At 47.6% G+C, this 15,873-nt stretch overlaps 1 protein-coding gene across 2 annotated transcripts in view; it reads left to right on the forward strand.

Moving 5' to 3' along the window:
- Window positions 1-15,873, forward strand: part of LOC139532123 (neuropilin-2-like) — a 67,067-nt gene that overhangs the window by 12,360 nt on the left and 38,834 nt on the right. For both annotated transcript variants that reach the window (XM_071329309.1, XM_071329308.1), the window contains exons 3-4: window positions 4,950-5,131; window positions 10,851-11,081. In XM_071329309.1, coding sequence (XP_071185410.1) covers window positions 4,950-5,131; window positions 10,851-11,081 — 413 coding nt within the window. The remainder of the gene's footprint in view (window positions 1-4,949; window positions 5,132-10,850; window positions 11,082-15,873) is intronic.

The following is a 15,873-nucleotide window of genomic DNA, read 5'->3' on the forward strand; positions in this document are numbered from 1 at the left end:
CCGGCCAACCAGCACTTTCCCGGGGTTCAAAGAGTCAAACGCTCTGGTAGCTTCAACCGCACAGATCATCACTGCTGCAGCAATAAAATATCCAGTGTTATGCAGACTTCACATATCTGAGGTGGCACTTTAATTCAGAATTTCATTTCCGGCAGGGTGCCAAATGGCTTTTACCTCCAAGCCCAGAGTAGATTGATGAGGAATAAATGCAATAAAGGCTGAGATGAAATATCAGGCCGATATCTCTAATGCAATCTGCCATTGGCTGGGACCAGGGCTGAAGGGATGATACCGATATGGAGTGCAGGAGGTGCATCCTACTTTCTCCTTAGCTCTCTCTTTCTTTCTCTCTCTCTCTCTCTCTCTCTCTCTCTCTCTCTCTCTCTCTCTCTCTCTCTTTCTGCCCTGGTATGGAAGTACTTTATTTTGCACAGTGGGATTAAACTAATTGAAGGATGTTCGCGGCACACCTACACAGTACACACACACACACACACACCATAAAAGCTGACACACACTTTCGCAAAGATCAATTTTCCACTCATATTGTTTTTATGCAGCTTTTTTTTATTAGGTCATTTTTATTGTGGGCCCCACATTGGCAACTGGAGGTGACGATTTAGTAGAGCTTTGATATCCGTACAGTTCTATCAGGCTGCAGACATGTTCCTCCGTAGAATTGATCATTCAACTTTACAAACGGCACCCCATAATAATGCATCCCAAATGGCACACTATTCCATATTTAGTGCACTAATTAAGGAATAGGGTGCCATTTGGGACGTACACTTAGTTTCATCACGGGGGAAGTGCCATTGAGGCGTAACAATAGAGAGGTTCAACGTGTGAGTGTGATATCATCCTCTGTGTCTGCTACACTCCCTGGGGGGAGATGGGAGCTGTTGGAATCAGATCAATGGCTGTTTTCCGCTTGTAATGAGGAATTGATGGGCCATAGACGTGGGGAGTGTGTATATGGGGGGGGGGGGGGGGGCAGATTAGTGAGGTCATTGCTTCAGGTCTGATCTGCCCAGAGTCACAAGTCATGATCACTGAGTTACGGTCACATTACGGTCCAGTGTACTTGACCACACCAATAGCCACTAATAGTCAACCAACCGATCACTCCGGTCTTTAAATACATATACACTCTCTCATGCTCAGAGAGAGAGAGAGAGGGAGAAAGACAGACAGACACAGACAGAGAGAAACATATATTTTTTAATACAGACGTAAGAAGGTCATACAGGGCATCCCAGCAGTAGATACTCACACCAACCAGACTGGCGGGATCGATGGCGATGCCCCTTTAAAAAGCCTTAGGCCGTAGCCTATAGGCCTATATAGAGTCTTTGTGGTTAGCTGTTAGCGGTTTAGCCCCAGCCTTTGTCCCAAATGGCACCCTATTCCCTAAATAGTGCACGTCCTATGGGCCCTGGTCAAAAGAAGTGCACTATATTAAGGAATAGGGTGCCTTTTGGGACGCAACCCCAGTTATCTGTAACTGTAAAGTTACTGTAAGCAACGGCTCAGAGATGGCCGCTCTGAGTGCTATTTGAGCTATTTTGTTCTAAGGCCAGATTGAAGACGGCAGCCGGGGGAATCTGTTGGGATTTCTCTCCCAGCGTCTACTTAATATTTCAGAGGCACTTATGCCTTATTAGGCGTACATGAGGTGCATGAGGTGGCTCTATGCTAGGCAGACTAAGAAGCCTTACTTCCTTTTAGTGTCTGGGCCTCAGCCCTGTTGTTGACCATCAGTGCCTGATATAGCTGTGGTTGTTGAGCACTTTAGATTAAGAGTGAATAGTGGTAACAAATATATATATCGTCCGGAATGGAAGCAACACTCACACAAATTCATAGCCATTTTTGTTGTTGTTGTACACCTCTCAAAATTGCATTTTGTCAGTATAAACTACACAGTTCAGTTGTGAGTGTAGATTACACCTGCCATGCCTCTATTTTAGGAACAGATATTTGCAATTTTTGTCAAGTGCAACACTCATCCCACAGAGTGGTGGAAGTGAACTCGATTAGACTCTGTTCTCAGTGGTGAGTTTGACAGTCTGGGGCAAAGGGTTAGGAGAAATGGTTTCACCCTGGTTATACCATGGTGTTTTCAGAGTGGTTGCTGTGTGTCTCCCTCTCCCAGACACACACATGCAAGTGCACACACAGACGCACACATGCAAGCGCACACACAGACGCACACATGCAAGCGCACACACAGACGCACACATGCAAGCGCACACACAGACGCACACATGCAAGCGCACACACAGACACACACATGCAAGCGCACACACAGACGCACCAATGCAAGCGCACACACAGACGCACACATGCAAGCGCACACACAGACGCACACATGCAAGCGCACACACAGGCAAGCACGCACGCACGCGCATACACACATACTCCCAGACGAGGCTATCTGTCTGAGGGTCGTCCCTGGCCTGGCGCCTGCAGGGAATGCACAGAGGTGGAGGAAAGTCCCAGAAAAACAAGGAAGGTGTGGAAGGTAATTAGCAGGTTCTGTTAGCAGTTGCGAGGAGGAGAGAAGGATGAGGGGAAAGGAGTAGAAGAGTGAAGGCATGTCTGGACTGGTGCTAAACAACACAGCCCCGAAGGACTTCCTTAAGTTTACACTGCTCACCCCTTATGGGTTTCTTCTGGCCTCTATGGAGAGCTGGTTGAAACCATCATGGGTCCCAACAAGCAGGACTCCACAACCCATAAAGACCCAGTCACATAGTGAGGGAGAAGGGGGAAACGAAGGAGTCAGAAAATGCAAGGTGAACTCTAATGGACTGAGTGGGATTAGGGTCTGTCTCTGTCTGTCTCTGTCTGTCTCTGTCTGTCTGTCTCTGTCTGTCTGTCTGTCTGTCTGTCTGTCTGTCTGTCTGTCTGTCTGTCTGTCTGTCTGTCTGCGCACACATGGATGTGTGTGTGTGTGGATGTGTGTGTGAGAGACTGTTCTCCCACTCGGCCAGCCTTCATACATGTATTCATCAGGGCCTGGGGAGAAGGAGAGCTCAGGTCAATAATCACATCTGAGAAACACTCAGTCATCGCTTCTAATCCACGACAGGCGAGAGAGCCCACTCCCAAATCAATTAAAACCTAATTAGGCTCTCAGTTTCTTCTCAGGCCTTTTATCTTTTACGTACACACTGTAGTGTGTGTGTGTGTGTGTGTGTGTGTGTGTGTGTGTGTGTGTGTGTGTGTGTGTGTGTGTGTGTGTGTGTGTGTGTGTGTGTGTGTGTGTGTGTGTGTGTGTGTGTGTGTGTGTGTGTGTGTGTGTGTGTGTGTGTGTGTGTGTATTTGTCTTAAGCATGTGTCAGTTACAGCCAAAAAACACACATACTTTGTACACACACACACACTCATGGATTGCTAGTTTTCTAAGCTTCACCAAGGGAGCTCTGGAGTAATCCTCTTTTAATAGCCACCGTGATGTAGCATTAGGTGGGAATGTGTGTGAATTGGATCAAGGCCCTCATATTAGTGTAGTTTGATCCTGGGCCTGTGCAGGTTTTTGTTCCAGCCCAGCACAAACACACTTCACTCAACTCATCAACAAAATCATCAAGCCCTTGATGAGTTAAATCAGGAGTGTTAGTGCTAGGCTGTAACAAATATGTGCACACCCTGCGAGGTTCCCAGAACAACCATTAACGGTCACTGATCTCTAGAGACTATGTCAATCGAAACATTCCTGCTCCCAATGACAGTGTATGGGGCTGTATTATTTGCGTGTGTGTGCATGCGTGCTGTTGTGTTTGCATGTCTGTGTGCATGTGTGTGTGCGTGCACACGTGGGTCCAACACAAAACAGTGATCCAGTGCTGTGCTGAAGGCTGCTGAAGGCCTTTCATTGTAATTAGATGTGAGACTGTTTCAACGGCTCGTGTTTGACGGCTCTGTCACATATCCAAGGGGAGGGTTGAGGGGGACGCTTATTAATTATTCGTCCCAGGAAGTCCACTGTGGAAAAGCTGAAATTCGCTGTTTTCATTAATCTGCTTGCTCTGCACTCATATTTAGCCTCACGTTGAAGTGTTTTACCTGTTTCCTTACAGGACAACCAGGGCTACAAGTTGATAAACAATTTGACATGAACAATTGCATTCATGAATTTGATTGACGAATGTCAATAAAGATATAAGGTCTGCCAAGCAAAAACCTGATAAAGATTTCAGGAAAAAAAGTACAGAAATTGTTTGCTCACTGGGAAATGAATATCCAACTAGTCAGTGACAACTGTGTGGAGTTTGGAGGTTGTGACAGCAACTATGAGCTTATTACAGTATTATAGACACTATGTCCTGGGATTTCTTCTGATCTTCTATGTAGAAGAACACACAGGCATGCACGCACACACGCACTCTTACGCACATGCAGGCACACGCACACACACAGTATCTCATTCTCAGGTATGCCCCTTTCCTAGCTTCTTAAGTGTCAGTGACTCGTTTCTGTTGAGTTGGCTAATTTTGGAGAGGCAGGTGGGATTTGTCTGAGTCCAAGTTTCCCCTCTCTCTGTCTCTGAAATGACAGTTAAGAATTTGGGTTAGTTCAGGGAGGTCAATAGGTCTTAGGTCAAAGGTCATATGGACTAGAGTTCAATCACATTGAGCCCCAAAGCTGTTTTTTCTCTATTCTTCTCTTTGTCCTTGGTTTTAAGCTTGAATCATCCATTCAAGCATTCTACTGAAATCAATACATCCTTCTCGAAGCACCTCTTTTAACATATACATGATTAAATAAATCCATAGGTAAGATGTCCAAATTAGGACAGTCTTAGTTTTGATTAAACAGCTCTTCCTGAGAGTAAGGGAACTCCTGCTGAGATTGAAACAATTCCTGCGGCTGTCCTAATATGGACGCCGCACATCAAAACATTTCAAGGATTTTTCATGAAATTCTCTATATCTCATTCTCAGGTATGATTTCATTGAGATCCGTGATGGTGGTTCGGACTCAGCTGAGCTGCTGGGTAAACACTGCAGTAACATCGCCCCCCCAGCCATCATCTCTTCTGGTACTGCCCTGCATATCAAGTTTGTCTCCGACTACGCCCACCAGGGGGCTGGCTTCTCACTGCGCTACGAGATCTTCAAGACAGGTGAGCCAATACTCAAATTATGTCCGGCACCTCGTTATTGAGGCGTTTTTATAGATTTTTATTTGTGGGGGGGGGGGGGGGGGTTCATGATCTTTAAGACAGGTGAGTGAATTCTCTAATTCTGCCTGATGAGCTCTTATTGGGGTGTTTTGATTGGTTGTTGATCTTTGGGGGGGGGGGGGGGGGGCGATGTTATTGGTTGTGTGATTGGGACGTTGATGTTTGACTGGTTGCTGAAAGGTTGGGATGGAGACATATGTAGAGAGATTTTGGCCAATCTTAGATGGACTTCAAGTTGTTGCCTCCGAGCATTCTATTTATTCAATAGAAATGTGTATTTAGAAACCTGTGGACTGCCATTGGTCAACATTGCCCATGAGGCGCTAACATGGCTTTCATCAAACCATGTAATGTGATCTAAGTTCATCCTAATACATTTTTGGGTTGAAACCACAATGTCTCTGGGTGGCCATTCCCCTAACTAGCTAACTAGCCTTGTGAAACGGTGGGATGGTTGACTGAGTTCTTGCTATGGATGCCTTGGGCAGAAGGACCTATGATGACCTTCACCTTCACGTGGGGGAGTCTACCTCACACACGCACACCCATAGACACACTCGCTCACCTCGCAGACTCACACACACCCCGACCAATTAACTTCAAAAGAGGCAGGGAGGAAAATAAACATGGTTTTACAGGAAAGGGGGAAAAAAGCCTTAACTCTTTTCATCCTGTCTGAAAAGCATCTCAGGAATGCCTCTTTTAACTGGCCTGGGATCTGCTTCATCTAGAGGGGGGGGGTGGTGGAGAGAGGTTACAGGCTGTATAGGGAGATGATGAGGAGGGAGGGGTGAGGAGGGGGCAGGATGGGCGAGGGTGATTGAGAAGGGCTACAGGCAGTGAGGAGATGATTACTGGGAGAGGGAGAGGGTAGGGTGAGGATGGGTTGGGATTTGAGTTTAACGACGGTGCTGGTGGTGGTAGTGCATACGAGGAAGTGTACTTGACATACAGTCCACTTGCGGTAGTGTGCTGATACACTGTGCTGAGCTATGCTGATACACTCTGTACTGAGCTGGGCTTTGCTTGTAAGATCCCATTGACATTGATTTGTTTGGGTGGGATTCAGGTAGTAGTACCTCTGTTTCAAAACGTATTTAAACGTGATTTGAAAAACAACCGTTTTGAACGTGGCCCAGTTTTGTCATTTAGCTCTGTTACCAAGGCCACCAGCACAATGATATGATGATGTGATAGAGATAATATTATACACACATACACACACTCTGTAACAGAATGGATGGGTATGCTGTTGCCATGGTTTTAACAAGAGCCTGCTATGCATTTGGGGTGCAAAAAACAATGGTATGCGTGTGTAGGTGTATATTTATGTATGTGTGATATGTGTTCGTGGGTGGTTACAGTGTGCTTGGGCGTTATAGGATTCTGTTTGTGTCTATGTAGGCGTATAGATGTGTGTGTGTGTGTGTGTGTGTGTGTGTGTGTGTGTGTGTGTGTGTGTGTGTGTGTGTGTGTGTGTGTGTGTGTGTGTGTGTGTGTGTGTGTGTGTGTGTGTGTGTGTGTGTGTGTGTGTGTGTGTGTGTGTGTCTGTGTGTGTTTCTGTGTCTGTGTGTGTTTCTGTGTGAGAGAGATCGACACGCAGAGCATATGTTTTGGAGTGCAGTCTTCTCTCCCTTTGCATCCTACACCCATCACGGTTGTTTATTTTAACAAGTCAGGCTCGGGCCAAATAGTTCCGCAAACCCAGTAGTTTACGAGTTCTGGGAGAACATTAGAGACTGCCAGGCACAACCCACCAGTGAGAGAGCGGTTGTTTATTTACAATGATGTTTGTGCACGAGGGATGTGCGTTCTAGGCTTATTTGTGTGCACTTGCAGTGTGTGTGTGTGTGTGTGTGTGTACATGCTCTAGTCCGTATGTGTTTTGAAGGAGGGCGTCACTGGTGGAGATATGATCTTAGGTCAATACACAGCTTGGAGGTGTGTCTGTCCGGCTGGCGGTTGTCCTCAGCCAGAGCCTGACCCTTCAGTCCTGCTTTCGCTGCCGATCAGGGTTGTATTCATTAGGGCACACAATGGAAAACGTTTCAAAATAGTTTGCAACTGAAACTAAAATCAGTGTTTCTTATTGGGCAAGTCCGGGTAATAGTCCCTTCCTGTTTCAGTCTGTTTTCTGCCGTTTGGTGCCAAATGAACACGACCCTGCAGTATATCTCTTCTCTTCTCCTAGATTGTCATCAGCACCCAGGGTTAATGATGAGGAGTATGTTGTAGCTTCATTCAGAGAATACACAGTTAAGTAAGCAGAGTGTGTTTGTGTATACTGTGCCCACCTTCCTATGTTCAGTGCCGATAATGGATACAGGGATAATAAACAGCAATAAGATATTTGACTCCTCACCCTTAACTGTATTCCCAAATCCCTTTTTCCCTGAGCCCCCATCCCATCCCCCTGAGGGAACATGTGCCCCAAAACAACAACCCAAACCCACCCCACCCCCATCCCACACGCCCGCACCACAACCCCACAGTAGTGAATGTACACCCACTGCCCTCCCTCCCCCCATTATTGTTGTGCCCTACTTTCCTCACACACACTGGCGTATTAACCCCTCTTACTAAACCAGCCCCCCACTCCGCCCCCTGTCATGTGACTCTGTTACTGTGACGCTGTTACCACGGCTAGTACGGGAAGACTTCCCGCCAAGCGGCCTCCTCCGGCCTCTAGCACTAGCAGAACCAATCGTGATTCGTCTTTCTGTGGTTCACCTTGGGGGTCATGGTAGCTCCGCCCCCAACCCAGTCTGTCGGGTCACCTTTAGAATGTAGTGGAATGTAGCCCAGATTGACCAGGGTGACTGACCTAGCTGTGACCCCTTCCTAACTGAATAAAGCATGGCTTCAGTGTAGTGTTCTCTGATCCAGTGGTCGTGCGAGCATACATGCACGCGTAAATAGACTGCTGTGTCTTAACTCGCCAAGCTGTAGTACGCTCACAATGTTGTTTAGCTTTTCTTGGGTTTCCTGTTTTGCTTTTCTTGCCCCCCCCCCTCCAGACACACACACACACAAACACAAACAACACACACGCCTCAAGTGTATTTCCGTGAAACCCTTGAGTTTACTCCAGCGAGAGTAGGCTGCGAGACAGAGAGAGAGAGAGGGAAAGATAGAGACTGAGAGAGAGAGAGTGTTAAAAGAGGTTGTAATGTGCAACAGACGGGCGCAAATGTGGAGGTGAACTCTCACAGCATGAGGTGCATGAGGAGAAGGAAAGGAAGACGAAAAAAGGAGGAGGGGGAAGAGGGCGAATGAACAGACTGCGCATCCCTCCTAGGGATGGGGGCTGAAGGAATGGAGCGTGGGAGGGAGGGGGGATTCCCTGACACAACATGTGCACAGACTACTCCGTCAGGCACTCGAGCGGAAAGCGCCGACGCGTTTCTACCCAGCAACTCACCCACTCCCCCCTCCTCAACCCCCCCCCACCGACAGACAGCTCTTGCCAAATGGCTGCTCGTGGTGAAATGTGCAAGCCAGGCGAGTGGCTGCTGTGCCAGACTTGTGTGTGAGGGGAAGAGGGGCTTGTTTTTGTAATGTTCATATAGTTGAACTAATAAGGACTAACAAAAGGGAGAGTACTCATGCATACACACCATCTCTCACACACACGCCACACACATATTTGGCATGTGACGATGTGAGCGTGCGAGACGGGTGGTAACACACACTGGGCTAATATAGACATGCAATGGTGTGATTGAAGCCCTCTTTCTTCTGCCTGGGTAACAGTCTAGTGCACCCTGACCCAGTATTGAGGATAACAGGGCCAGTGGGCCAGTGTGTCTCACACAACATGCTGAGGCTTAACACACGCACGCACGCACGCACGCACGCACGCACGCACGCACACGCACACACACACACACACACACACACACACACACACACACACTGAGGCACACTTTCATTCACAAACACATACCCTGTCTATCATAAACCACAAAACCTATGGAGCATGCAGTATGCGTTTTCATTCAATCACACACACTGGCACACTTTCACAGTGTCACGCCTGTTCTTCCACACAAACACACACACACACACAGCATTCCCTATTCAGTGAGGGGCAGTCAATGAGCAGTAGTAGACCTTGCTGGAGTAGTGCTTTAGCATGCTTTCTCCTGGACTTGTCTGTTGTGTGTGCGTGTGTGTGCGCGCGTGTGTGTGTGTTTCCTCTCTTCCTGCGGTAAAAGGCAGCAGTCCCTATCTCCATGAGGTCTATAAAAGTGTGTCGGCATAGTGACGGGTTAAGGCAGGCATCACACTGGCCTTGTCTCTACTCGTTAAACGAGAGGGTCTGACTGACCAATGGAGGCACAGGAGACACAAACACGCACACACACACACACACATATATGTACACATGCACGGATGGACAACACCCATGCACAAGCACGCACGCACACACACACAACACACATGCGGCCTTTGGAGACACATAGTGAGAACATTCAGACACTACACGTGGTGATGGTTGTGGTCGTTGTGATGTGGTTGAAGTACGGTCATACAAGGTCAAATCAGATCTGGGGGGGGGGGGGGCTTTGCCTCTTCCTCTTTGCTGCTCTTTCTGTTTGCCATGCCCCTCACAGAATCATTGCTATGTGCTGTTGGTAGAGCTAGTCTGTGTATTCGCAGTTTGCGTGGTGTAAGTATGCGTGTATGTGTGTCCCAGCAATGTTTTGAATAACAAGAGAGGTAGAGGAGAGGGAAGAAAAAGAGAGAGAGAGAGAGAGAGAGAGAGAGAGAGAGACAGCGCGCGAGGGTGAGAGGTGGGAACACAGAGAGTTTGGGGATTGTAAGGTGCAGGTGTATATGATCCGTGCTTCGAATAAATGAGAGAGCGAGAGAGACATGCACACAGATCATTAATGTGCACGTCCATAAACACTCAGTAACTCAGGGGTAAGTTTATATGGGAGGCACATCTGTCGAGAGCTCAAGGTGAGCCGCCCAGGGCGCATAAATCTGCATAGCTAATGAGCTGCCGACACGCCGTGCCGCTTAGCGAGCTTACCCCCGTTTGTTTTGGCATGTGTTTTTCTTCACTCTTCTTCTCTTTTTTTTGAAGCAAGGGAGTAAACGCAGAGCTTACTGGGCTGTGGGTTGTGGGTACGGTTATGAGGTTTATGATGAGGCGTGTGTGTGTCAAAGGTCAAATGGGGCTGCTTATATTTGTCCTGTTTCGCTGCATGTACAAGAAGGGTAACCTGTACGAGTGTGAGGTGTGAAATGGAAATGTGTTTTTCTGAATATCCCAACTCCCCCTGAGACACCCTCGGAGAGTGGGGTCATGGCCAGGGATCTGCCATTATTGACGGCGACCCTGAAGCAATTAGGGTTAAGTACCTTGTTCAAGGGCACATCGACAGATTTTTCACCTAGTCAGCTCGGAACCAGCGACCTTTTCGGTTACTGGCCCAACACTCTTAACCACTAGGGTACCTGCCACTCTGTGTGTGTGAGAGAGTGCGTGCATGCGTGTGTATGTGAATATGTGAGTTACACAATGAACTGCAACTGGATTCTATTATTGCTGTCTTGCAGTGACAAATGTATTTTCTTTAAAAAGATACCCTAGTAAAAAAATGATTGCTTTTCTGTGGTAAATTACTCATGTCTGTGTTCTCCATAGGATCGGAATTCTGTTTCCGGAATTTCACCAGTCCTTCCGGAGTGATCGAGTCCCCCGGCTTCCCTGACAAGTACCCCCACAACCTGGAATGTTCTTACATCATCATAACTCCGCCCCACATGGACGTGACACTGACCTTCTTGACCTTTGACCTGGAGAACGATCCCCTGCTGTCAGGAGAGGGAGACTGCAAGTACGACTGGCTGGACGTGTGGGACGGGCTGCCCCAGGGTGAGTGCTTACCAGACACATACACGCATGCATGTCTACACACACATTCACACATACACTTTCATACACACACACATACACACTATATGAGGTACCTGCATGTATTTGAACACAAACACACACACATACGCACACACGTCATCTACAATACCTCAATGAAGCTTTTCCTTCAGCCTTTGTCTCAATAACAATCCCGGAACTAGCCCGTTCCTGCATTAGCCATTCTACACCTCCCAGGACTTTCCCATGACCTGTTTCCCATTCATCCCCTTCATCACGCCTACTTTGCCCCACTTCCCCCTCACTTCAATCTGCCATTATCACACAGCTCTTCCTGTTTGGTAATAGGGAGTATGGTGAAGTTGCCCCTAAATCAAATCAAATCAAATTTTATTAGTCACATACACATGGTTAGCAGATGTTAATGCGAGTGTAGCGAAATGCTTGTGCTTCTAGTTCCGACAATGCAGTAATAACCAACAAGTAATCTAACCTAACAATTCCACAACTACTACCTTACACACACACACAAGTGTAAAGGGATAAAGAATATGTACATAAAGATATATGAATGAGTGGTGGTACAGAACGGCATGGCAGATGCAGTAGATGGTATAGAGTACGGTATATACATATGAGATGAGTACTGTAGGGTATGTAAACATAAAGTGGCATAGTTTAAAGTGGCTAGTGGTACATGTATTACATAAAGATGGCAAGATGCAGTAGATGATATAGAGTACAGTATATACATATGAGATGGGTAATGTAGGGTATGTAAACATTATATTAAGTGGCATTGTTTAAAGTGGCTAGTGGTACATTTTTACATAATTTCCATCAATTCCCATTTTTAAAGTGGCTGGAGTTGAGTCAGTATGTTGGCAGCGGCCGCTAAATGTTAGTGGTGGCTGTTTAACAGTCTGATGGCCTTGAGATAGAAGCTGTTTTTCAGTCTCTCGGTCCCTGCTTTGATGCACCTGTACTGACCTCGCCTTCTGGATGATAGCGGGGTGAACAGGCAGTGGCTTGGGTGGTTGTTGTCCTTGATGATCTTTATGGCCTTCCTGTGACATCGGGTGGTGTAGGTGTCCTGGAGGGCAGGTAGTTTGCCCCTGGTGATGCGTTCTGCAGACCTCACTACCCTCTGGAGAGCCTTACGGTTGTGGGCGGAGCAGTTGCCGTACCAGGCGGTGATACAGCCCGACAGGATGCTCTCGATTGTGCATCTGTAGAAGTTTGTGAGTGCTTTATGTGACAAGCCGAATTTCTTCAGCCTCCTGAGGTTGAAGAGGCGCTGCTGCGCCTTCTTCACAACGCTGTCTGTGTGGGTGGACCAATTCAGTTTGTCCGTGATGTGTACACCGAGGAACTTAAAACTTTCCACCTTCTCCACTACTGACCCGTCGATGTGGATAGGGGGGTGCTCCCTCTGCTGTTTCCTGAAGTCCACAATCATCTCCTTTGTTTTGTTGACGTTGAGTGTGAGGTTATTTTCCTGACACCACACTCCGAGGGCCCTCACCTCCTCCCTGTAGGCCGTCTCGTCGTTGTTGGTAATCAAGCCTACCACTGTAGTGTCATCCGCAAACTTGATGATTGAGTTGGAGGCGTGCATGGCCACGCAGTCGTGGGTGAACAGGGAGTACAGGAGAGGGCTCAGAACGCACCCTTGTGGGGCCCCAGTGTTGAGGATCAGCGGGGTGGAGATGTTGTTACCTACCCTCACCACCTGGGGGCGGCCCGTCAGGAAGTCCAGGACCCAGTTGCACAGGGCGGGGTCGAGACCCAGGGTCTCGAGCTTGATGACGAGTTTGGAGGGTACTATGGTGTTAAATGCTGAGCTGTAATCGATGAACAGCATTCTCACATGGGTATTCCTCTTGTCCAGATGGGTTAGGGCAGTGTGCAGTGTGGTTGCGATTGCGTCGTCTGTGGACCTATTGGGTCGGTAAGCAAATTGGAGTGGGTCTAGGGTGTCCGGTAGGGTGGAGGTGATATGGTCCTTGACTAGTCTCTCAAAGCACTTCATGATGACGGAAGTGAGTGCTACGGGGCGGTAGTCGTTTAGCTCAGTTACCTTAGCTTTCTTGGGAACAGGAACAATGGTGGCCCTCTTGAAGCATGTGGGAACAGCAGACTGGGATAAGGATTGATTGAATATGTCCGTAAACACACCAGCCAGCTGGTCTGCGCATGCTCTGAGGACGCGGCTGGGAATGCCGTCTGGGCCTGCAGCCTTGCGAGGGTTAACACGTTTAAATGTTTTACTCACCTCGGCTGCAGTGAAGGAGAGCCCGCAGGTTTTGGTAGGGGGCCGTGTCAGTGGCACTGTATTGTCCTCAAAGCGGGCAAAAAAGTTGTTTAGCCTGTCTGGGAGCAAGACATCCTGGTCCGCGACGGGGCTGGTTTTCTTTTTGTAATCCTTGATTGACTGTAGACCCTGCCACATACCTCTTGTGTCTGAGCTGTTGAATTGCGACTCGATTTTGTCTCTGTACTGGGACTTAGCCTGTTTGATTGCCTTGCGGAGAGAATAGCTACACTGTTTGTATTCGGTCATGCTTCCGGTCACCTTGCCCTGGTTAAAAGCAGTGGTTCGCGCTTTCAGTTTCACGCGAATGCTGCCGTCAATCCACGGTTTCTGGTTTGGGAATGTTTTAATCGTTGCTGTGGGTACGACATCGTCAATGCACTTCCTAATGAACTCGCTCACCGAATCAGCATATTCGTCAATATTGTTGTTGGACGCGATGCGGAACATATTCCAATCCGCGTGATCGAAGCAGTCTTGAAGCGTGGATTCAGATTGGTCGGACCAGCGTTGAACAGACCTGAGCGCGGGAGCTTGTTGTTTGAGTTTCTGTTTGTAGGCTGGAATCAACAAAATGGAGTCGTGGTCAGCTTTTCCGAAAGGGGGGCGGGGGAGGGCCTTATATGCGTCGCGGAAATTAGTATAACAATGATCTAGGGTTTTCCCAGCCCTGGTAGCACAATCGATATGCTGATAGAATTTAGGGAGTTTTGTTTTTAGATTAGCCTTGTTAAAATCCCCAGCTACGATGAATGCAGCCTCAGGGTGTGTGGTTTCCAGTTTACAAAGAGTCAGATAAAGTTCGTTCAGGGCCATCGATGTGTCTGCTTGGGGGGGAATATATACGGCTGTGATTATGATTGAAGAGAATTCCCTTGGTAGATAATGCGGTCGACATTTGATTGTGAGGAGTTCTAGATCAGGTGAACAGAATGACTTGAGTTCCTGTGTGTTGTTATGATGATCACACCACTTCTCGTTAATCATAAGGCATACCCCCCCGCCCCTCTTCTTACCGGAAAGATGTTTGTTTCTGTCGGCGCGATGCATGAAGAAACCAGCTGGCTGCACCGACTCCGTTAGCGTCCCTTGAGTTAGCCATGTTTCCGTGAAGCAGAGCACGTTGCAATCCCTGATGTCTCTCTGGAATGCTACCCGTGCTCGGATTTCATCAACCTTATTGTCAAGAGACTGGACATTGGCGAGTAGTATGCTAGGGAGTGGAGCGCGATGTGCCCGTCTCCGAAGCCTGACCACGAGACCGCCTCGTTTGCCCCTTTTTCGGCGTCGCACAGGGTCGCCGGCTGGGATCAGATCCATTGTATTGGGTGGAAGGCAAAACACTGGATCCGTTTCGGGAAAGTCATATTCCTGGTAGGAACGATGATGAGTTGACGTTAATCGTATATTCAGTAGTTCCTCCCGACTGTATGTAATGAAACCTAAGATTACCTGGGGTACCGATGTAAGAAATAACACATAAAAAAACAAAATACTGCATATTTTCCAAGGAACGCGAAGCGAGGCGGCCATCTCTTTTCGGCGCCGGAAGTTGGATGATGCTAGATGCTGTTCTTGGGTCAGTTTGGCATTTTTCTCACAAATAGTTAAGGTTAGGATTGGGGCAGGGGAAGCTAATCCTAGATCTGTACCTAGGGGAAACTTCACACCGAAGCGATAGTGAGAGTGCAGTGCATGAGGGGTATCGGTTGCCGTGGCGGTGAGGCGCCTGTGGGCAGAGTTACATATTGCACCATAGCTACATGCTAGTGGTATCAGGAGAGATCAGGAAAGGAAGGGAAGGGGAACACTAGTGGGAGAAAGCTCTGGAGAGCGGCATCAAAGCGCTTCGTATCTACCGCTGGGGCTGGGAGCAAGATGATGTTAGATTAGTAGAGAGGAGAATTTTGACTCTCACTTGCTCAAATATTTTAAACTTGAAATGGGGGCCCCAATACAACAGCTTCAATACCTCCTCACTTAGGGACAAACTACTCCCATTTTCAATGTGGTTTAAATGGTTGGGTCAATCACACAAGCTTAATAGAGATTCGTCTTGGGAGCAGTGTACTTTTCTATTACATGACCCATGTGGGAAGTACATTACATTTACAGACTAAAACCATACATAATAAAACTAAAGTATTGGGCATCAGTTCCATTTTAACTCAGAGAAGAGAGACAATATTCGTTGAAATTCCAATTCAAGAATCGTTTTTTTTTGAGCAAGGGATTTTTCATTACTTGAATTAAGAATTTCAATTAACTTCCTTGATTGTCTGAACTGAAACGGAATTGAGCCCAACCCCATCAAGCACATTAGTCGGAACACTGAAGAGTCTTTAGATCTGAAGGAAAGGAATGGAAAACTGATTTGGGGAATCTTTAGGAACATTGTGTGTGTGTCTGTAATCCTGGGGAGCTGGGTGGGATTGGGTGGGTTTGAGAAGATTGGGTGACAGCAGTGTATAATCTAAA

The sequence above is a fragment of the Salvelinus alpinus genome, chromosome 10, assembly GCF_045679555.1.
Source record: "Salvelinus alpinus chromosome 10, SLU_Salpinus.1, whole genome shotgun sequence".
Lineage (NCBI taxonomy): Eukaryota > Metazoa > Chordata > Actinopteri > Salmoniformes > Salmonidae > Salvelinus > Salvelinus alpinus.